This window comes from Chenopodium album, chromosome 18, assembly GCF_948465745.1.
Source record: "Chenopodium album chromosome 18, dcCheAlbu1.1, whole genome shotgun sequence".
NCBI lineage: Eukaryota > Viridiplantae > Streptophyta > Magnoliopsida > Caryophyllales > Amaranthaceae > Chenopodium > Chenopodium album.
Window position 1 is genome coordinate 9,092,050 of NC_137851.1, and position 24,109 is coordinate 9,116,158.

Sequence of the window (24,109 nt, forward strand, 5' to 3'; positions counted from 1 at the left end):
ACCCATTTTTTAGCTACATATGCTAGTAAGGCGGTCTAGTCATGGGTTTCCCTTATTATACGATTCACCAGGATAAAAAAAGGAAATGGTTTAACCTTAACCTTTCATTTTCTCATTTGTTTACATCTCATTCCCCTTTCCTACAATCATACAAAGCAGGCAAACACTTCCTTAAGTAGTTAAGTTGTTCTCGTTTAATTTTAATTGGTTAATGGTAAGACTAAAAAATTGCAAATTTGTACATTTTATTTCCCAAAATTTGACTATCCAATGGTAAAACTCTTGTGAAATTTTAAATAATTTCATACCAATATCCATCACTCGTAATTCATTTTATAATTTTTTTTTCATAAAAAGACTTTTCATTTTTCAATATAAAAAAGGAAAAATTGCTCCCATTAATCTGAACTTTGCCTCGTCCGCCGAAATTAATCCCAACTTTCGTTTATTATCTATTGCACCGAACTTTAGGGGGTATTAATTTCTATTGCACCCAAATGACTTGAAACCGGTTGAAGAGGTAAATTTTGCTGACTTGTGATTAATTGCACACGTGTCGCAACCAGATTGGTTCAAAAGTAAAAAAAAAAAATCAAAACTTAAAAATTAATTAAAAAAAAAACCACCCCGTTTCCCCGGAGCACCGGCCATCCCCGTTTGCCCCCGAGCACCGGCCACCAAAGCAGCAGTCGAAAATCAGAGGGGAAGGGCGAAAATCGGAGGGTAAAGCTCCAGAATGGCCGACAAGAAGAAGCCGATCGAGGTCGGAAATCGAAGAGGATGGGGGTGGATGGAAACGAAGGGGAAGAGGGCGGAATCGGAGGGAGGAAGGGAGGAAAGAGGGCGAATCAGAGGGAGGAAGGGGGTGATCTGAGGAAGGGGACGAATCGGAGAGGGCGGAAACGACCACCCTCATGCCGGAACGAAAGCTGCTGGGGAGGGGTTTTCGAGGGGGAGGAAGGGTTTTCGAGGGTGGCTGGGCTGCTGGGGAGGGGCTTTCGGGGATGGGGAAAGGGAAGGGGTGGCTGGGCGGCGGTTTCCGGCGGCGGGGAGGGGTTTTCGAGGGTGGGCGCGACTTTCCGGCGGGGTTGGGGGTGGTGATGTAGTGTTTTCCGGGATAGGGGTGGGGGTTGGGTTTGGCAGGTTTCTTTTTTTTTTTTTTAAATGTTTGTTTTTATTTTTTTTCTTTTTTTTTTTAAATTTTTTTTTGACCTATCACGTGTTGACACGTGTCTAGGTAACCTGCTACATCAGGTTGGATGACTTGTTGGGTGCAATAGAAATTAATACCCCCTAAAGTTCGGTGCAATAGATAATAAACGAAAATTAGGATTAATTTCGGCGGACGAGGCAAAGTTAAGATTAATGGGAGCAATTTTTCCTATAAAAAAATGTTGAAAATATTATCAACTACTCGTAAAATATTTCTTTTTACTACTACTAATATACAATCAATTGCACATTGTACGTGAAACAATTAAACTGTTTTTTTTTCCTGTGTTTGTACCTTTTGCTGGTCATTTATTTCCATTCCTTTTTCTTATAATCTCATTAGTTGGGCCAACATATTTCACAAAATTTAACAATAATACACAGAAGGAATCAACATTATTGTTCACTAATAGTAGATCTTATGATCAGAAAAGTAGTCAATCATTAAAACAAATGCCATTTGCATAATATTATTTCACACACTAAGTTGATGCTGCTTTGATTAACTTTGCCTTTAACAATACTAAAAAAAAATCACAAAAAAGTTGCCAGTTCATAACATTGATTTCTCACTCTGAACAAGAGTATGTACTTTCAAACTTTATAGTAAGCAAATGTGCTAAGAATCATAAGAATCAATACATCATGATTCAAGATTCATGATAATGGCAAATAATTCATACAAGAAACACCAAAACCTTTCCTGTCATAAATCTTATGCCAGACAATCTAACATTTACCCCTTCTAAGGAGCGAAAAAGAAAAATAAAAAACAAAAGAAAATTAAAATGCCAATCCCGAGCAGCAATCCACACCAAGCTCCTTGTGTATGTCAAATATGTAAAAATTAACCTTCAAAAGAAATTTAAAGTCTGTTAGAATCAGATGATTGCGAAACAAAATTGATTGTCCACTATATCAGTTTTTTTTTTTTTTTTTTAATATACTACGTGACATTTTTCCTATGAGAAGCACAGCCCAGAACACTGAGCTCCCTCCAAAGTAGAGGCAGGGAAGGATAACAAATGTTTTACTTTAATAAAACCTCCCTGTGCTTCAGCTATTTCAGAAAAAAAGCTGACTGAAAAGCCTGAAACATGATTTAATGAAGATGAGGTAATGAGCAAGAATCGGATGTTCATTTTTCCAGAGAGGTGGGTATGAAGGAGAGAGCATACCAAAATATTTAGAGGCCCTGTTCAATGAGATAATCACCCAGCCTTTCAACAATTATGTTGCACTGACCAGGGGTAACAGGTTCATCATAGATACCGACGACCAAAGCCTGATCGGTCTTCTTAACACAAATGCCACCAGGGCCCTGAAGAATACACATTACACAATGACTTACAATAAGCAACCACGAAATAACATTATTCTTTTCCTGTAAAAAGTAGCTGAAGCATGAAGTCTTTTGACATTTATCTAAGGCCACAGAAATTCATGTGGTGCAACATTCGAAACTGAAGAAAAATCCAGCTTTTATTATGTACAACAGAGCACAAGACAGTATGATTCAAACAACAAAAAGGCACAAAACTTGATTAGGACAAAATTAATCATCAACATAAGCACAACCCACACACTAAGCCTTTCAATGAGACGGCACTTGTTGGGTAGAGCCAGTAGACACCCACATTTTGTTTTTCAATTGTTATTTCCAAAGGCAACATTGTTGAGACCTTACAAAGTATTCAGTCTGATACATTAGATTATCCAATCTACTATCTACCAACAAGAAGTTTCTAAAATTCAGTCCAATTAAGTTTAGATAAAGAAGGCAGGTTTAATCACATTGAATATGTAAAGCTAGTGAGTAGTGACTGCTCCCAACTCCACAGGCTAATTTTTAAGGATCATTTTCAGGTTGCATAGTTGCATAGAAACTTTTCTAATAATTTTCATTTTCAGATTTAACTGTTTTTGTTTCCTTATAAGCTAAGTGCTATAGTAGCTGTGGTCGGTACTTTTAATAGTGGAGCGAACTTTCTGGATTTATTTCCTAGTTTAAAACAATATTGCTACAGAAAAGGGGCGAATAAAATCATACTTGTGTTTAATAATGGAGCATATCTAGCATCATATATTGATCATAGAATTATGTTGATAGCAAGGAATTGCACTACGTCATAAATTTAACTTTTGCGGTCTTGGTCTTCCTACAACTTTCTCTTGTTGGCAATTACTTTTCTTTAATTACCATACTTTAGATCAATGATAATCAATCCCCTATCATACCTCAATAAAGAAGAATGCACTCCGAGACAAGTATGATCACATGAAATTCATCAACAACCAGCAATTTAGAAACACAAGAACCATCAAATTCATCAAAACAATTTTATTTTGAAGCCTGCCCATATGTTCAACTATCAAAGCACAAATCCATAACAATAAGGTCATAGTAGTTCAAACATATTCCAGACAAAGATAAATGCTACTCCGTACTTCAGCTCACCGAATCTAATACTGTGACATCTTGATAGAGAAAACAGGACATCTAAACATTAATGATTCCTTATGTATCAGATTCTATTTCCAAGAACACCTCTAGATCATATGAAAAGTGGCATGCAACGTACGAGCAAAGAAAAAAACAAAACACACAGCAAAACCAGAACTCAAACTCAGATCAAACCATCAAGAATCAATCTTTATCATTCTGTACCTTCTTTCCACGAATAACAGCCCCAGGTTCACCTTGTATAACCATGTACTTAGCTCCACCAAGGTGCAACCCGGTCGGTGCAAGGGTACCGGGCTCCTCGAAATCCTTCACAACCGCAGCTATTTCATCTGGCTTAAACTGTAATTCCATGAAACACAAACCACATCAAAATTATAATCAAGTCCCATTATATCAGAGGACATAAACACATAAGAGAATAACAGTGAACCAGTTACATTTCCGTCGCTTTTAATAAAAATTTGCAACAACAAATTCCACAAAAATATCATCTTTATGTATGTAATTACCCATTCATTCAACAATCACATAACAATTCCTTCGCCCTACTTATGGGATCACACCCAAATAATTAAATCAAATCAACACAAAATCAAACCAACAACAATTCCTTGATCCAAGCAATTCAAATTCAACAAACACCATAATCAAAACCTACACCATGATTAAATCAAATTAACAAAACTGAAAACAAAATCAAAGCCAACCCATCACAATTCTCATCAAAACAAAATGACCCAGAAAATCAAAACATCAGATCAATCAAAAACAATCAAACCCACATAAAATTAAACCCAAATTAAATCCAAAAAACCCACCAAAATCAACAAAGAAAAAGCATAAAATTCAACCTGAGGAAAGGTAGAACTCTGAGCCCAAACACTTCCATCAATACCCAGAATTGCAGCAGCAGTAAGATAATGCCCAGTCCCTTCAATCTCACACATCAAGTGATCATCAACGTAAGTTTGCCACGACATCTTTCTTCTTCTTCTTTGATCAGAGAAATTTCAGGGGTTGTTTTGAAAATAGGAGAGAGAATGAGAGAAAGATGGTGAGAAATGGGAGAGAAATAGAGGGAGATGAGATTCGAATTAAGGGACAAAAAAGTTGGCGTAAGAATGAAGCGGATGGTGGGAGTATGTCAGGGTGTAAGAAGAACATATGATTTGGGTCACAAACTCCCAAATTTTTGCCGTGAATATTGTTGGTTTTTCCATGTATTTGCCTATTTTTAGCTTTTACTTTGGTGGTGGATGTTGTTGCATCACTAATTAAAAGAAAAGGAATAAATAATGGAGTTGATTATGGGAATAATCGACGTTGTTGCTTTGACGGATCTTGATTTAGTCAATTGATATATGTTATTCCGATTTTGATTTTTGTTAGTGGTTTTCTTTTGATCGATTGATTATGCTTAATCAAAACCAACCACTTGTTCGTGTTTCAAAAAAAAAAAAAAAACACTTGTTCGGTTTATTTAACGCATGTTTATATGTGTAAATATCAACTACGGAGTAGTTTAGTTGGTAATATATATAGCGGTTGTACTTAAAACTTGAGATCAACACAAGCACAACCCACACACTAGTGATTACATGCTTGCCGACCTTATATATTTTACAAATTATTGCATGATATTATATGTAGTAGGCTAGTATTCAATTTTTGTTGTAAGTTTAACTTATCTTCACTAATCATAATTAATGTGTTGACATAATTTACTGTAACATATTTATGTGTTTTAAGGCATGTTCTAATATACTGAATTGAACTGAACTGATTGGAGCTGAACTGTACTGAACTGAAATGAATTATTTATGAGAGAAGGAAATTAAGAACTGAAATGAAATTAAGCTGAAAAGAACATGCCCTTAGTCAAATCTAAATAATAAAAAGAAATTTTTAAAGCTTTTAGTGAAACAATGGTCCTAGCAAATAATTCATAGAATGTTTAGTTAAAAGAATTGTAATTAGCTAATTTGATAAATTTTAAATTTCCCTCTCTTGTGATGGATTCGAAAATATGATAGCAAATCACCCTTTATGTACTAGTGCGGTGGAAAAAGATAAGTATTGCTCTAAAAATGTCTCAAATATTAAGGTTTAGATATGTTAGGATTGGACAATAACGGTAACTTTGTAAATTTTCAAATCTCGGGAAAATTTGTTACCTCTTATGTCGGTGAAGTAAAAAATTATAACAATAAAAAGTTGAAGCTACAAATATTATGGTAAACAAGAAACAAAGACTCCTTGCTTCAAACCTTGAAAAGTAGGTCCATTCAATGAAATTGAAGTCATGAATCATAAGAATATAAAATGGTTGCCTTTATCAACTTTTATTTGACTAGTGCATAATATATTAATACAGAACGTTAATTATATGATATATATACAAATTATCAAATTATTTTTCTAAAAGTTTGAATGAACATTAAAATAAATGCATTCATATTAATTATTAAACTCATGATCATTTATCAATTGTTATTTATTTATATATGACGATAAACATACATCAATACATCATATATATACTGGCAGAATGGGCCAATTTGGTTACATTTCATTTGATTAAAATTTATCAGCCTAGGACATGCATGGCACAATCCTCCATTTAAACCAACATCTCTTTAAATAAAAGAGAAACCTTGGCAATTAAGGGTCTGTTCTCATTGACTGAACTTAGCTGAACTGAACTAAACTGAGCTGAACTGAACTGAACTGAATGGAATTGAACTGAACTGAACTGAATGGAATTGAACTGAACTGAAATGAATATTTTATAAGAGAAGGAAATTAGGAGCTGAACTGAACTGAACCGAGCTGAACTGAATTGAACTGAACTGAACTCAGCTGAACTGAATTGAATTTCAACGTAAGAGAACAGGCCCTAAGTGTGTCATCTTATTGCAATATTGTTGTCCCAAAAAAATGTTACTCCGTAATTAGTTTTAAATTCCCCCATGATTTTGTTGCATGGATTGGCCATAGGTATGATCATGCAAAGATAGTTTTTCACCTTCTTTTGTTTTTATATATATATTTTTTTTTCACAAGGTACAATGTTTGAACCTTGATAGAGCTTTACCTAAAATAAGGGTCTATTCACATTTACTGAACTGAACTGACTTGGAGCTCAACTGAATTGAACTGAATAGAGGTGAAATGAATATTTTATGAGAGAAGGAAATTTGGAGTTAAGCTGAACTGAACAGATTGGAGCTGAACTGAACTAAACTGATTGGAGCTGAACTGAACTGAAATTAAGCTGAAGTGAATAGACCATAAATTAGGTTGATCTTAAATCTTTGATCATTCTTTGACAAAAAAAGGTCTATCTGTTTAATCACTCGATCTTCTAGTTTTAAATTTAATTATCTGAATGTGCCATAACTTATAGTAACTAATCTATTTTATCTAACAACTTTACAAAAGTCAATGGGGTTGGGCGTCCTCGCTAACCCTACCTAAGCAAGATATTGAAACATAAAAGAAATCTTACAGTCTTGTGAAGTAGACACTCGTGGTTTTTCACTACAACACCACAATAGTATGTACGTAGTATATTTCCTTTTAATTTTTTTAACAATTTGTTTTTCATATGAGCAACGCTGTTACGAAATTTGATTTTAATTTCGAATTCTCGAGTACAATCCTCAATCCTTTAACCAACTAAAATAATTTACATCTACAAAATTGTAATATTTCATATAGTTAAATTAAGCATGACAATAGCTCAATTATTCGAGTATTAGTCATCATCGTACGAACTACAAAGTACAATATAACTTTACCAAAACTGATACAGTGGCTTGTTTGACATCGTTTTTGATTTTCAGTTTTTTTAATGATTTAAATAAGTTTGATTAATTTTTAATTCATTAGATATCTCATATATAAAATCTGAAAACCGATGCCAAACAAACCCGTAATTATAAATTGTAAATTTTACCATAATGGTAAAGAAAAATTCAACGGCAGTGCCAAGTTGCCAACTGGTTTTCTTGTGGAAGGAGTACTCCCCCACTTACAAAAATTCAGTAAGAGGCGCCCAAATTCTAAAGCGTTCTAAAAACGTCGTTTCCTGTTTTTTTTACACAACTTTCCGTCGAAAAATTTTAGGAAAGAGAAAATGGAGAATGAGGTCCACATGAAGGTCGTCAATGGCGAAAATGGATACTTCCTTGAAGATGTTCCTCATTTATCAGATTACATTCCCAATCTTCCTGTACGTTTTCCTTTTTTTTTTTTTTTTTTTTTTGAATTTTAAATTTTGTAATTTGATTCTATTTTGTGTAATTTTATGGTTGATCATTGTGAATAATTTGATGTGTTACGATTGATTGTGTTTGATTTTGGGTTGATTTAGTCAAAATTACGGGATTTATAGTTGGCATTGTGTGTAATCATGAAGATATCGTTGAAATTTGTTATTACTCATCATTCCTAACATTTGTTGAACTAATTCTCATGCAATTTAGAAACTGAATTTTGGTGCTGTTTTTGAGAATTTGAATGAAATTTTGTTATTATGGCTGATATATCATGAATTTCGGTGGATTTATTTTTTAAGGATTTGACTATTGTAATGGCTAATTATATCATGGATATTTGAGTATTTTATAGGAAATTCACTGAAATGTTACGGAGTATTATATTGGATAATTATATCATGGACTTTGGTTAATATTATGTACAATTTAATTGATCGAGGCATGTATGGTAAGACATAAATTATCACAGGGAACGTCAATGATTATGTAACCATAATCGAAATTATAGTGGATAGTATCATAATTAGGAGGTTTTTTTTGGTCACATTATAGAGAATTCATGATATGAGACATTTGATCACGAGAAAGTATAAGTGCATAATGGTTATTGGATTATTGTACCATCTAACGTTCCGAATTGCTCCCTATATTTTTAGAGTGAATTTGTTAATGATCTTAAAAGCACCCTTTAAATGATCAATGTGTCCCTTACAATTACACTTCGTTTTCCTATGCATCTAATTAGCATCTATCTTCTGTTTTGTCGACTGTAGGATTAAAGGCGTGCTCCAATGCTGGTATGGGTTTTTAGTGTTGCTAGTTTAAAGGTTGCAATGTTTGTGAGGGGGCTCACAAGAGATTGCTTTTGTTATGCATCTTAGCATCTATCTTCAGTTTTGTTGACTTTAGGATTAAAAGTGTGCTCCAATGCTGGTACGGGTTTATAATGTTGCTAGTTTAAAGGTTGCAACGTTTGTGAAGGGGCTCATAAGAGGTTGATTTTGTTATGCATCTTAGCATCTATCTTCTGTTTTGTTGACTGTAGGATTAAAAGTGTGCTCCAATGCTGATACGGGTTCATAATGTTGCTAGTTTAGAGGTTGCAATGTCTGTGAGGGGGCTCACAAGAGATTGCTACTTTGTGCACTATAAAGTTTCCACTATGTAAAGTCTCACAATGTAGCGGAATATTTGTAAGTAGTTATGTGTATTGTGCTATCCTCCTTACAAGGGGATGGTGCTTTACTTAACAGAGTTATTCTATAGCATACCTATATAACATAGAAGCCGTTGGTATGTCAAGTCTTGAGGAAAATACATCTGTCTCCCTTGACAATAGTTTCTTTTTCCTTCGAGGAAAATTGGTGCTAGATTGATTGTATTATTGTTTGAATAAGCTAATGCTTGAACAACTATAGCACAGCCCTGATTCCCCTGAACATTGAGCTCTTTTCAAAGTATAATGGTTAGAGTGAGAATTATAATTATTGAATGTGGTGTTTTCAATTTTTAATCACAAGGAGCCATATGTTCAACCATTGTGCATAATTTGGACTGTGAAGAGAACTTCAAAATTTATATTTCTGTGTCATGTATAGAAATCAGAATCATATATGAAACATAACCAAAATAAGAATAAAAAATATAGTTTTGTTGCGGTTAATCTACAGCACAATGAGACACTTAATTGTTAATGCTATAGATTTGTGTGCCTATGACTTTAATCTGTCTTTATGTTATTGTTTTAATTTGTACTTATAGTCAGATTTTCTTGTTTTACTTACATGTTTTACCTTGTTTGCAGACCTACCTCAATCCTTTACAAGATAATCCTGCCTATTCAGTTGTTAGGTAAGCCAGTTCCTTGCTGATGGCTCCTTTACAAATGAAATTTCTTACCAAGCTTGGGTTACAAGCTATTGATCTATCTCTCTTTGTCTCTCTCTCTCTCTTTTTTTTTTTTTTTTTTTTTTTTTTTTTTTTTTTCAGGCAATATTTTGTTCATGAGGATGATACGGTGATACAGAAGGTATTTCCCGTATATATATTTGTCACAATGTCACATAGCCATAGTAGTTTACATATGAACATTTCCACTGCAGAGGATGTTCTGATATTTTCCAGACAGCGTGCAAGTGATTTGTACAATATGTTAGGATGAGGTCTTGAAAGTTAATACGGAGTGTTGGTTTTTGTTTAAAAAAAAAAGAAGAAGAGCTACTAGCTTTATTTTTATTTTTATTTTTCCTTCTCTAGGTAGTAGTTCACAAGGATTCGCAAAGGGGTATACATTTCAGGCGTGCAGGTCCAAGGCAGAAGGTACATTCTCTGATGCCTGTTATGTAGATGATGTGGGAGTAATTTTCTGGATGTCATAAAAAAATCAAAACCTTTTCATAGCCCAGGTGTACTTTAATTCTGGTGAAGTGCATGCATGCATTGTGACATGCGGAGGTCTTTGCCCTGGACTTAACACTGTCATCAGAGAAATTGTCTGCGGCCTCTACCACATGTATGGTGTCAGCAAAGTTATTGGAATTAATGTAAGTATGATAAGTCTTTTGTAAGTTACGGTGATTTTCCAATCTTCATGTCATCATAGCATGATTATCAGTTGGTTTGATTCTTCTGTATTTTATGGTATCATGTTTATAGCCCTAACCAGGTAAAGGAGCAAAGAAGAAAACAAAACTAGATATGATTGAACATTTGTGGCTGTATGGTGCTGAAAAAATCATAGATAATATGAATTTTGCTTCAAGAGCTAAGATCCTTTGTAACTGGCTTGCTGCATCATTTTTTTTATTGAGTTTATGTCCAACAATTTGGATTTACTACATATGTTTTTTTTTATCTATCCTTTGATACGCGATGTTTTTATGCTTGCAATATAAATTAGATGCCTGAACCTGGTGTGGCAGTTTTGTGGTTTTGATATGAGTCTTTTCTTTGGAAAATAGAGGGTGTGAAACTCTTTATCTATATCAACTGCTTTAATCATTCGGTGTCTTAAATCTGCGGTAAGTTTGTAAGCATACTTTGCTAATAAGGAGATTATTTTTTCATTCATTTTTGTGTTTTTCTTCTTTCATGAATGCTGAATTTTGTGTTGTTGTTAATATGGGGTTCCTTTTTTAAAGTATTAAGTGTTATTGAACAATTAGAATCAACTTATGGAATACTTATTCTGACACTCTCTAAAAATTCTTTTAATCATGGTCATTATGCATCCAGTGTGTTGAAACTTTGTGTTTTTTGTGCTCATGAATGATGTACTTGTATCTGTTACTGATCTTATCATCTGACAAAGTGAAATATATTCTTTAGGGAGGATATAAGGGTTTTTATGCTAAAAATACTATTCCTTTCGACCCTAAGTTTGTCAATGACATCCATAAGCGCGGTGGTACAGTGATTGGAACTTCTCGAGGTGGTCATGATACCAAAAAAATAGTTGATAGCATTCAAGACCGTGGAATAAACCAGGTATTAAGTGATAATATGCTTTTCTTGTAAGCTTAATTGCATTTACTAGGCTGGAGGTCCTTTGTGATACATTTTGTGGTGCTAAGCTAACGTGTCTTTGAACTATTCAGGTTTACATAATTGGAGGTGATGGGACACAGAAAGGAGCAGCTGTGATCTATGAGGTACCATTTATTAGTGACAAAGGCTTATTTGTTAAGTATGTCAATTATTAAATGGTGGCATCTTTAGATAGCAAACTGGAATTCTGTTATTTACTTATTTTACCTTCTTTATAATAACAAAAGTTTAAACATTTGATAAATGATCTCCGATGTTCTAGTCACCCATATGTAATGCCAATAGGATGATAAAAATTGTCTGGCATGATATATATTTTCTTTAAAATAGTTTAAGATATAACTAAATGGTCATGGTATGATAGCCTTGTTGATTCTGTTCAGATTTTGACTAATGTGTATTAAAGATGCTTATTGATGTATGCCCGAAATATTATTGCTTTCTGATATATGTAATTATGCAGGAAATTAGACGACGAGGCCTGAAAGTTGCAGTTGCTGGAATCCCTAAAACGATTGATAATGACATTCCGGTACTTAGCAGTATTTTGAACTCATTCTATTGTTTTCTAGCTGGTATATGTGTCTTATTTTTAGATGTTGGTTTTATTGAATAATTGAATATGATTGCTTTGGCTTATGCCTTATGGAGTTATGGTTTGTCCTTTCCAGGTTATTGATAGGTCTTTTGGCTTTGATACTGCTGTAGAGGAAGCTCAACGTGCAATAAATGCTGCCCATGTAGAAGCTGAAAGCATGGAGAATGGTATTGGTCTGGTGAAATTGATGGGCTGCTACAGTGGTTAGTTATCTCTTTTTTATTGAAATTATTTGACTTATAATGGAAAATTTTGTGTGCTTGAAATACTGAAAAGTTGGTATTTGCAAGTCTCTTTTCCTGGTATGGTGGTACCTCTCGATCTGTTAGTGTCTTTAAGCTTTAGCAATCATCTTGGTATAAGATTTGCTACTAGGATCATTTATCTGCTGTTATATATCATACTACGTTTTTTTGCTCACTTGTGCCTTATTTAATCACCTAAGCAAGATTGTTCTGATTAAGAATCTTGTATTTCAAGCTGATCATTAAAGGAGGTTCTCCAAATTATGTAGGCATTTTCTTTCTCCAAGGTTCTTTGAGTAAGTCAATCCAGAGTAAAGTAAACTAGTAAAGTAAACTCTGTGTATAGAATGTTCAACATGACCACTGCCTACTAGACATAATACTAGTGAAACACATGTTTATTTTCAGGCTCTTGTACTTTTACAATGAGGCATTATAATTAATAATCTATAATGTTGATCCTGTTCATTAATCAGTCTTCTTTCTTGCATCCTTTTTTGAGGTTTAAGAGGATGATGCTTTTTGAAATCATTCATGCTCATTTGTCTAGTTTAAATATTTCTTGTATTAGGACTTAGGAGCATGCTCAAATAATTCCTGTGTCATTCAGCAGTTGTTGGAAACATTTATATATAATCAGAATCGATCATTGACAGTGGCTTAACTCTGTTTCTTTCCCTCTCTCTTACTTCTCTTCACGGAGTTGTTTTCTAATCGCAGGTTTTATTGCAATGTTTGCAACTCTAGCTAGTCGAGATGTTGATTGTTGCTTGATTCCCGAGTCACCTTTTTATCTTGAAGGCAAGGGTGGGCTTTTTGAATACATTGAGAAAAGACTCAAAGAAAATGGGCATATAGTCATCGTAATTGCTGAAGGAGCTGGGCAGGAGCTCTTATCACAAAATTGGAATGAGAAAGATGCTTCAGGGAACAAGTTGCTGAAAGATGTTGGCCTGTGGATGTCACATAAAATTAAGGTTTGTATCTTCATGTTATTCACACTATTGGAACATGTGTGCTAAAAATGGTTACATTTTTTTGGCTAATTTGACATGATTAGGTAGCGTATTGTGATCTTATACTTATCTCACTTATTGAAACGAGTATGTATTAGGTAGGTAGCCCTAGATATTCACATGGAACATGCCACATGTCATGCAATGTTTTTGATGAATTTCAATCATGTTTCTTTGAATTTTACAAAGCCATTCTATAATTGTTGTGTTTTCAGCTTTGGTGCTTGCATCACATTATGATTTCTCTTCTTAATTAACTTAAATACTTGAGGGACTAGTTCTTTGTTAATTTGCTAAGTTGTGAATCGCTAGAACTTCTTTTTGATACCTGATTTTATTTTGCTAGATTTAACTTTGTTGAATGCTACTTAGTGAAATGATGAAAACTCTTTAAAATCTGTTTATGACTTTATTGCCATGTTTTAACATTATCAAACCTTGTGTGATACTAATCTTGCATAAATGGATCAGTGTAACAGATGAGACTGTGAGAGTACTTTAATTGTTTTCAAATTGTACTAGTTATATCAATTTCAGTTATGCCTATAATGCATGTGTATTGAGAACTAGTGAACTAACTTCTATTATGATGAAAGGATTATGCTAATCTTCTAGATTCTTAATGTTTCCTGTTTATGACTGTAGGAACATTTTACGCGAAATAAAATGGTTCTAAATCTAAAATATATAGGTCAGTCATCTGGTTTTTGTATACTTCATTATTTAGGGTATAGTCCATTCTAAAACAGATTAAAAAAGAACCACGGAAAGGAAAATGACTCGAGCTAGTTGTTTGCAGATCCTACCTACATGATCCGTGCTGTTCCCAGTAACGCATCTGATAATGTATATTGCACACATCTTGCTCAAAGTGCTGTACATGGAGCTATGGCAGGATTCACAGGATTCACAGTTGGGCTTGTTAATGGAAGGCAAACGTATATTCCTTTCAATGTGAGTTCTGTATTTAGTATATGACCAGTGTTTCTCCAAATTCAGAAACTTGGATTTAAATGAAAACTTTTGCGCATAGTAAGTGGCTCCAATTTTCTTTATTTTCCTTATATGAGGCCAAATTTCAATTTTTTCAGTGCATTTTAACCTTGGCCTCATTTACGTAAAGATGGTTGCATAGCTAACTTGGTTACCCCAAGTGGCTAGCTCTTTTCCACCATACAAAAATCCGCATAGAATTTTAGCTATAGTTTCTCTAGGATGACATATGCTGCCTTGAATTGTATGCAGCGCATCACTGAGCAACAGAATCAGGTTGTTATAACCGATAGGATGTGGGCTAGGCTTCTTTCATCGACCAATCAACCAAGCTTCTTGGGGGCCATAGAAGTTGCCAACACCAAGGAAAATGAGAAAGCTGCTCAGTCATCGGAGGGAGAGAGCTGTAAAAACGATTCTGCAGAAGAGGAGAGAACTGTAGAAACAATTCTGCAGTAGAGAAGAGTGTTGCTCTGCCATCAAAGGGCGAGAACTGTAAAGGCAATACTGTGGAAGAGGAGAGTGTTGCTCAGCCATCGAAGGGAGAGAACTGCAAAGGCAATACTGTGGAAGAGGAGAGTGTTGCTCAGCCATCGAAGGGAGAGAACTGCAAAGGCAATGCTGTGGAAGAGAAGAGTGTTGCTCAGCCATCGAAGGGAGAGAACTGTAAAAACTAAAAACAATTCTGCATACATTCTTCATGCATGACACAATAACAGAATCCTGTACTTCAGCTTGTGTCAAATCCTAATTCTTTGAGTCACTTAGATTAAATAAGTCTTTTTTTTTCTTCTTTTCCCATTTGGTAGGTAAGAAATCTAAGAAGAGGCTAGGAATGAAATCCAAGACAATGTGCTTTTGTCTTCCTGCTCGGTGATTTTACGGGTCTCAATGGGATTTTTGCTAAAGGTTGAGCCCTGCTTCTCCTATCAGTGCAATTATCTTCGAAATCAGTGAACTTGTATACATCTTTTGATTTCAGTACAACAATTGTTCCAAACAAAACTTAGTGTCTTGAAAAGGGTGTGGGAGTTTGAAAGGCTGTAGGATCGGAGTATTGATGAATGATGATTTATTATACGAAGTATATGTTAATGTTGATTTTTGTCTTGTGAATGAGGAGAATTTGTATGAATTTCAAAGTGAAAATAAAACAGATGGAACCTACAATTTGCTCTCTAGTCATAAATCTATGTATATATTGTTATTGTTTGATACAATGTAATTATGAGACCCAACTGTCAATATCTACAATCTTGTCTACTTAGCAATCAAGTTATGAAAGTTGCTGAACTTAAATGATGATATAGCGGTTTAAGTTTTCTGACCATGAAAACATTGAACTTTTTTGTAGCGCGTAATATTGTACATGGTCTATTATATGCAGGTTCTAAGGCATTGAGAAAATGGTGATGGATTAAGAGTCTGTTCTCATACGTTTATTTTCAGTTCAGCTAAGCTCAGCTCAGGTCAGTTCAGCTCAGTTCAGGTCAGTTCAGCTCAGCTCAGTTCAGTTCAGTTCAGCTCCTAATTTCCTTCTCTTATAAAATATTCAGTTTAGTTCAGTTCAACTGATTTCAGTCTATTAGAACAGGCCCTAATTTAAACAACAGGGTTATGTGCTATACCACACCTATCATGGTTTTGAAAAGGAATGCAACTTGAAGAAGAAAGACACCCTTTTATAACTATTATGGTGCATTACCAATTCTTCTAAGAGATTCAATAGTTCAATTCATATATATTGCATATTTGCATGACCTTCATGCACGCTATTATGACTAATATGGCACATGTATGACACATGCTTTGTATCTATAACTATTACTCCCTCCGTCCCCTTTTGATAGTCCCTTATGGGATTTTTTCACGGAAATTAATAAACACAAATAAGAATAGTAAAAGTACATTGAAAAAGTAAATTAACATTAGGTATGCAAAAAAGTAGAGAGAGAAAGTAATAAAAGTATATGAGAAAACAAAATTTACATGGGAAAGTTAAATTTACACAAATATTGTTGCAAATTGGAGGAAATTTTGGTAAAAAATAAATATTAATGGTTGTTGGAAAAAGCAAATGGGGTGAACATTTTGGGACTAAAATTTGCCCATAAGCGACTATCAAAAGGAGACGGAGGGAGTATATACTAAAGTCAAAAACAGGAATAACACCTGTTATCTCTTGGTTAAAAGTTTTCCCTACAATTTTGTTATTTTTTTCAAAAGCTTCTCAATCTTCATCAACACTATTGCAATAATAAATACATAATACAAAATAATAACTTTGGATATTATTACATAAGAAAAAAATTAAGTGACTAGCTAAGAGCTTGTTTGGCATCAGTTTTGATTTTCAGTACCTCTAGTACGAGACACTTCTAGCTCTGATATCCGAATTCTACGTTTCAATATTCTTTTATATATCAAGGTCCAACTCGCTGTAACCAGAGGAATTTAAAAATTCGCTCTCGGTTACCGGACTGAAATGGCAACGGGCCGTTCCCCCGTTCTTGAATCAACGCTTCCGTTATATGACGGAGAGCGCTTAAACGGGTCCTAGATGTACCAGGTCGAATATCTAAGCCTTCTAGTGTGGAGGAAAGAAAAGGATAGATTTTTTTTCTTACAGCCTTTGATCCAGTTTCCAGTGAAGAGAAGTCTCGCTATCATAGTTAAGGTGCGTAGTTACTCTAAGCTTTTCTATTTTTTTTTTAAACCAAAAACAGGAAACAAGAAAAAGGTGTTTCCACTGTTCTGTTGTCAGTTTTCAAAATTATCATAATTTTAATAATTTTATATAATTTTTTATTCATTATGGGACACATATCATATACTTTTAGAAAACAAAAAATCAAAAAACAGAAAACCACAGCAATGCCAAAGGAACCCTAAATAACTATTTTTTCAATTTTGGTATAAAATGTGTTCAATAAAATGTACTACTTTACATACTGAAAATATGTAACTTTGTGATTGATTAGTAATTATTTTTATGTATTAGTCATGTTAATCGTGTATGTAATAATCCCTTATTTTTCTTTTGTATGATACAATCTTCTTCTGATTTTGTAATTACAATATTTTTTTAGCTTATTTTGCAATTAGATTTACGAGTACCTAGACATAAATTTTGTTAATTAAATATTAGTGTGGTTAATAATAAATAGTGAAGATTACTATGTGTGGCACAGCCACACGGAGCCAGTATCACTAAAAGCGTTAAAAATAGAACAAAAACTTTTGTATACATCCGATATATTACTATAATATTACTGTATATCGAGATAACTTTTGTTGAATTTAGAGTAAATTTTGTTGAATTTGGATAACATTTATTTATAAAACTCTTTAATTTATATCAGGATAACTTATATATATGGTAACTACTTTTGATCATTTTAAGGTGACTTTAATTTAAAGTGGATGTATAACATTTTATTATACATCCGATTTTTTAAAAATGTTTAATCTGTGCCCCTAGAGTCAAAAGTACAGTTACACACATTGCATCGATCCTCTTCTGCTAAGCTCTCAAACCTCTTATCAATAGAGTACATTTTTCTCCACAAAATTTGAACACATCCCTAAATTTCCTTCACTTTTTTTTTTTTTTTTTTTCTTTAAGGGCTGCTAATAATCTGATGTTTGAGTGTAACACGAGCAACCTCTTTATTCCCAGGCCACTACAACATGCAACAACCTTTTATTTCACAAATCCAAATTGTAACAAATAATCCTTATGAAATAAAGCTAAAGCGGACTAAAGCAAGCTAAAGCAAATAATAAAACTTGTCTGTTTGCATGTTTTTGATTCACTTTCCACATCATCAAGAAGCCCAAAACAAAGTTATACTCCGACTCTTCTCTCTTTTTTAGATTCCTTCATATCTTTTTTACGTCATTTATTTCATTTCTTTTTCCCTTTCATTTGTAGGGCATGCACGCACGACGCATCCCTTAATATATTACTCTACTTTCTCCTTTTTTCTTTCTTACAAAAAGGGCTTATTCACTAAGGATATTCAAGAAAATTCCTTTTAAAGGTCTATCATCTATATATTGTGGACCACAAACAAAAAAAAATTACAATAAAAATAAGGAAATTAAATTACATACATAAGTAGATAACCGTTAGGGCTACATATAAGACGTTAAATATGAAACAAAAATAAATAAATAAATAAAAAATGTAATATTATATTACACTAATCCGCACGTGATTCTTAAATTAATACCAAACTAGAAAATGTATTAAATGCTTATTCAGTTATTCTTAGTAAGGAATATATAAATGTTACGCTAAAAATAATTTTTTTTTTAAAAAAAGAGAAATGATATTTATTTCCACCTATATACAATAGAATATTTATATTACAGATACTACAAGTGTGTGAATTACACACGTTGGTTGAGATAATGTCTTTTCATGACTCACCGTATAATATGTATGTGTCTAAAGTTTAAATTAAACGGTTTGACGGCCCCATAATTTTAGGTATGGTAAATAACTTATATGATAAACCCATCAAATGAAAAGGGGACTTCCAAAGGGATATTCATATACTCATTGAAGATGTAAAGTCTAGTCACCAAAGCAAAAGCATGTTATTTTATTAAAATTGGGTCAATGAGCAGGAAAGAAAAGAGGGGAGGAATCTCTTTGTAATTTCTTCCCTTCAAAAATTCTTATTTTGCCCATCTTATCTTCACACCAATGTAATTGTTCTTGTGTTATTTCTGCCATCCTTAAAACTCTTGACACCACTTTTAAATCGATTAAACTCATCAAAATCTCCATTTCTTCCTCCCTTGTTAAATTCCTCTTTTTGAAGCATATACACGAACGTTGTAATTCATTCAGCTTCAACTTCTTCTGCAAATATATATACATTCGTAATATATTAGAATATGTTACATATAAAAAATGCATGAACAAATATTATAAAATTTAACGAGAGATATCCATTTGTATTTAAACAAGTGTAACAGTTTCATACTTTCGCTAATATATGAGTGAATACACAGTTTTATTTAATCATTAATATCTTTAATTAAATTATTAAAATAAAAATAGATGTTATTGACATATAATTGATGCTAATTAAATTGAGCTAACCTTTTTGTTGCATTTCTTGAACACTTTGAGAACGGTAGGATCGATCGATCCTCTTGGACGTACTTTAAAAAAAGAAGTGATAACTTGGCAATGACTCTCTCTATCTGCTTTAAGAAAGTTCATAAATGTTTGAATTGAATCTTCTAGTATCTCAAGGAACAATGTTGATGCTATTCTTCCTCCACTTAATTCCTTTTCGTCTCCTTCATAATCTGTTCGATAAATTTAATCATGTATGTAAGAACTACTCCGTAAGAAGCAATGATAATATATTCGAGTTCATACTTGACATAGCTACGTAAAATTGTTAGACCGTTTAAACAAACTATATAAATTTGTCATAAATTCTCAATTTTATAAAAGACGACTAAAACATGGCTAAAGAATTGTATGTACGCACCTTGGCTTATACAAAACTGAAAGTATAAGACACCTTTTCTTTGGTTGAACTCTTAGAACATTTTGCATTATGATTTCATAATAATATATGATTCATGCATGTACTCTTAAATAATAATAATAAGATATATTAATGTGTTGAACCAATGCAATGATTAGTTATTAATCTTATTATGAAGTAAACTTTATTAAGACCATGCACTAAATCATCAAGATTCTTCATTATTCCCTTGTACTCACTTTTAACTAGAATAACACAAAAAGGGCAATGTAAGTAAACAACAAGAAAAGCATATAATGAATCATATATTAGTTAGATTGACTTGAATATAATTAGGTATTAAATCCTTGATATGTGTTCAAGTATAAGATTTTTTTTGTTGTTTAGAGAGCCACAAATACAGATGATGATAATCGATCTTAGGATCTCCTAGAGAACTGAAAAGGAAGCTCTAAGCTATCCCTCCCTCTCATTCGTTTTTTTTTTTAAAAAAAATTGAAACTCACCATGATATTCAGGTACTTGAAGCAATTTAGGAGCATGGCCTCTCATTCGCGCATAAATTTCAGGCCTTTTACCGCGTTGATAAGGCTCATTTTCATTGTACCTTTGAAGAAGTACTTGAAATTGCTGGAATTGATGTGCAATATAAGCAGGGCAACCAGGGTCTACTAATTCAGTTTTCGACACGAGCTTTCGCTTGAAGGTTACATTGTTCCAGTTAAGCGCCTCCCACGTTAAACATATTTGAGCAACATATGCAACCTCTAGTTCATTATAAGGGTTGTTCTTGTAGATTTCGTCGCCTGAACTTGGCTTCTTCTTGTTACCAAGTTTGTGTACAATTCTTTGGGAAATTGATCTTGGTTCCACTTGAAATGACTTCAATGATTCTACACAATCGATTGTAAAATTAATCAATTAACCAAGAACTTGCTCTCTTCGATTTAATATTTTGTTCATATCAGAAATATTTAAATAAGAACGGAAATATTTAAATCAGATGAAATAAACTTATTAAACAAATATAAAAAGAACCAGATCAGACCAAATCAAATCTTAAAATATTCAGACCAATTCATCTTATTTCAAGTGTTGGAAACAAGTTTCAAGTTGACGAAACTAGTAACACTTTGGTAGTTCAATGCTTAACTTAGAAGTAATGTGGGTAAAATGGTCATTTTCTCCCGTTTTAAAATGCAAGTTGCTCAATATAAGAGAATCTATGTGGTACCATTATATCCACCTTTTAGACATAATCCCTTGTACTCCGTAATAACAACTATACCATTCTCCCACTAATCAATATATAGATATCTTAATTTTTACTAGAGGATTAAATTATGCTTGACAAATTAAACAAATTACTTATGAAATAAAGTAGGATTTTAGAATTTGGATAAAAATATAAATTCTCACCAAACAATTAAAAAAAACATAATATTAATTAAATACTATCCATCAAAATTAAACTAGAATGAAGTAAATCATGTTGGTACATAATACTCTTCACATAATAGAGAGAAGTAAGAATGTAGATTAGGGACAGAGGGAGTAACAACTATTGATGTATAAATTGACATACCAGTTTCATGAAGCTTTTGTGCGCTAATTCTATCGAGAAACATCATTTCCTCATCATATTTTTGATACACGGCATAAGACTCCCATTTAGGGCAGCTCCTTCTAGACGAGGAAGAGAAAGGATCATCTGTACACGAATCCCTTACTGAACTTCTCCATTCGGAGGAACTCTTAGAGGTTGATCCAATCGTGTACGTGTCCTCGAACATCTTCTCTTTCTCTTTTTCCATGTCTACGATCAATTTTTTTGACTCGGATTTTGGAGGGGCAAATATTAGAAATTTATCATCCCTTGTGAATTTCGCGTCTTCCTTTTTTACTTCTTTAATTTTCTCTTCACTCTTTTCTCCTACACAATATCAAAGACAATTAAATTAAACAATATGAATAACACGCAATCAAAGATATTAATAATTGAATTTAGTGTATAGGCCAGGGACGGAAAACACCCGTACCATGACTTTTATTATAAATTGGAGATTTTCGACGCATCTCCTCATAGATTTCGTCGTTTTTGTTGTTGTTGTTGTTCTCATCTTCTTCTCTCAACTCAGAGATTTGATCATTCATATAATTGGATTCGTCGTATCTTAATGCATAATCTTCATTTTCAACCTCATAAGCATTGTTCTCAACAATAATATCATCATTATTTTCTGAAGAGCTAATAGACGAGCTCTCAAAACAGTACGCTTGTTCTTCCTTAAAATCTTCAACAGGATCTTGAAATACTAATACACTCTCATCGGAGTTACTATGATCATGCAAGTTTTCTTTCGGAACGAAAACTAAGGCGTCGCCGTCATTTACTACATGAGCAACAATATGATCATCTTCGCCGACATATGAATATCGTATATACTCATGTACTTGTTCATTATCTTCTTCGCCTTCCACCTCTGTTGTTGTTTCCTCTTCTTCCTCGTCGTCTTCATATAACATCTCATCTTCGTACTCGTACTCATCTTCGGTTCTGCTAGATTAACAACAATAAATTAGTAATGTTACATCAATTTAATTTTTGTTTTATGTGTAATTGAATGTGAAAAAAGAGGGATTAATTAATAACCTGAAGAAGAAAGTGAAGATCTTAGCAACAAAAAGAGAGAAGAGATAGAAGAAGAGAAAGAAGAACTTTGCAATGGTTGTGACATTGTAGAAGATGAGCTTAACAAGTGCTTTTTTTCTTGAACATGGCATTCTTTATTTTGAACTTGCTTTAATTTGCACTAACTAATGAGACTCTCTTACACTTTAAAGTATCTCAACCCAAATATAAAAGAAACCAATCTACTTTTATTTGGTTGGTTGCTTTCAACACGTTTCAATCTTTTTAGTCAATATTGCTAACTTTTAATTTTCAATTTTTTTCCTTTGCAATTTTAAATTAGGATTTTTTTTGGTCGGAAACTAGCTAATAAAATCTAAAATTTATGAAAGACTACCTAATAAATAATGTGAGAAATTACCTAATAAAAAAGTACGTAAAATGTTGTAAAAGACTATTGTTTAGGGTAAAAATACCCCATACACGTGGACTAGTCCCGTAGCGACACGTGGCCCAATGAGAGGGTGACACGTGTCACTATGGGAAGATGTCACGTATTCAGGTTAAAAGCACTCTAGTGCGTGGGCCAATCCTGTAGCGACATGTGGCCCAATGAAAGGGTGACACGTGTCACTACAGGAAGACACCACGTGTTTAGGGCACATTAAACCCTTGGAATCAGCACAAAAAGGGGGGCTTTATTACATCATGGCCCAAATCCCGAGAGATATTCCTGAAAGCCGCAAAACGGCGCCCCCATGTTACACGTGGCATTGCGCAGCCAATCACATCACGTAATTCTAGGGTACAAACCCTAAAGGAGCACAAATTCACACCCCTATAAATACCCCAATCATTTATGATAGGAGGGGTGGATTACGACATTACAAAAAAGAGCATTAAATAGCTCCAACTTCTCTCTACTTTCTCTCTCTAGCCTTTTCCGTTTCAAGTTCTTTTTACAGGTGTCCCATTTTCATTGCCAACAGAGCGTGACCAGTATCCGAGTAAATCCAAAAATCACCCAGACTGAGGCCGTGAAACTCTTATCTTTATCAAGTGCTTTAATCATTCAGTGTATAAAATCTGCAGTAAGTTTGCAAGGCTTTAGGTTTAGTCCAAGACTAGGAAAGCAACAAAGCCCAATTATGCCAAGCAAAGCCCTATACTACAAGTGAAGAAATTGGGCTACCTTGCTGATAAGGAGATTCTTTTTTTTGTCCTTTCATTTATGTGTTTTTCTTCTTTTATAAATGTTGAAAATATTGTGTTAGTTGCTGTTAACTAACATATGGGAGTTTCTTTAAAAAAAAAATTAATGTTATTGAATTTAATTTATTGATTTCTTGAATTTCTAACTCTATATAAACTTGTTTTAATCATGTTCATTATGCTACCGGTGTGAGAGTGAGGGATAGCTCAAGTGGTTAGAGATTCCCTCCCAGTTCCAGGAGATTATGGGTTCAATTCTCACTCCCGTCCTTAAAAACACTATTCCTTTGGACCCTAACATTGTTAATGACATCCATAAGCGCAGTGGTTTGTCAAGTTTGACGTTTCGCCTGATTTGGTCAAGTGTTCTGTTTCTTCTGATTTCGCCGAAT

At 33.6% G+C, this 24,109-nt stretch overlaps 3 protein-coding genes across 3 annotated transcripts; 1 reads left to right on the plus strand and 2 right to left on the minus strand.

Moving 5' to 3' along the window:
• Positions 1-1,746: 1,746 nt before the first annotated feature.
• Positions 1,747-4,861, minus strand: LOC145591420 (profilin Sal k 4.0101-like). The gene is made up of 4 exons (XM_081647864.1): positions 4,531-4,861; positions 3,881-4,018; positions 2,391-2,533; positions 1,747-2,064 (listed from the first exon to the last, which is right to left on the minus strand). Exons 1-3 carry the CDS (start codon positions 4,657-4,659, stop codon positions 2,399-2,401), a joined length of 402 nt encoding a protein of 133 aa, XP_081503990.1. The 5' UTR covers positions 4,660-4,861; the 3' UTR covers positions 1,747-2,064; positions 2,391-2,398.
• A 2,826-nt stretch (positions 4,862-7,687) lies between these two features.
• LOC145591421 (ATP-dependent 6-phosphofructokinase 6-like) lies at positions 7,688-15,435 on the plus strand. The gene is made up of 13 exons (XM_081647865.1): positions 7,688-7,913; positions 9,764-9,810; positions 9,949-9,988; positions 10,216-10,278; positions 10,365-10,502; positions 11,287-11,445; positions 11,556-11,609; positions 11,969-12,037; positions 12,177-12,306; positions 13,069-13,325; positions 14,010-14,055; positions 14,164-14,318; positions 14,610-15,435. Exons 1-13 carry the CDS (start codon positions 7,818-7,820, stop codon positions 14,814-14,816), a joined length of 1,461 nt encoding a protein of 486 aa, XP_081503991.1. The 5' UTR covers positions 7,688-7,817; the 3' UTR covers positions 14,817-15,435.
• Positions 15,436-18,896: 3,461 nt separating this feature from the next.
• Positions 18,897-22,696, minus strand: LOC145593007 (uncharacterized). Its single transcript, XM_081649522.1, has 6 exons — positions 22,527-22,696; positions 21,913-22,430; positions 21,459-21,806; positions 20,380-20,766; positions 19,474-19,685; positions 18,897-19,230 (listed from the first exon to the last, which is right to left on the minus strand). Exons 1-6 carry the CDS (start codon positions 22,655-22,657, stop codon positions 18,982-18,984), a joined length of 1,845 nt encoding a protein of 614 aa, XP_081505648.1. The 5' UTR covers positions 22,658-22,696; the 3' UTR covers positions 18,897-18,981.
• Positions 22,697-24,109: the final 1,413 nt, after the last annotated feature.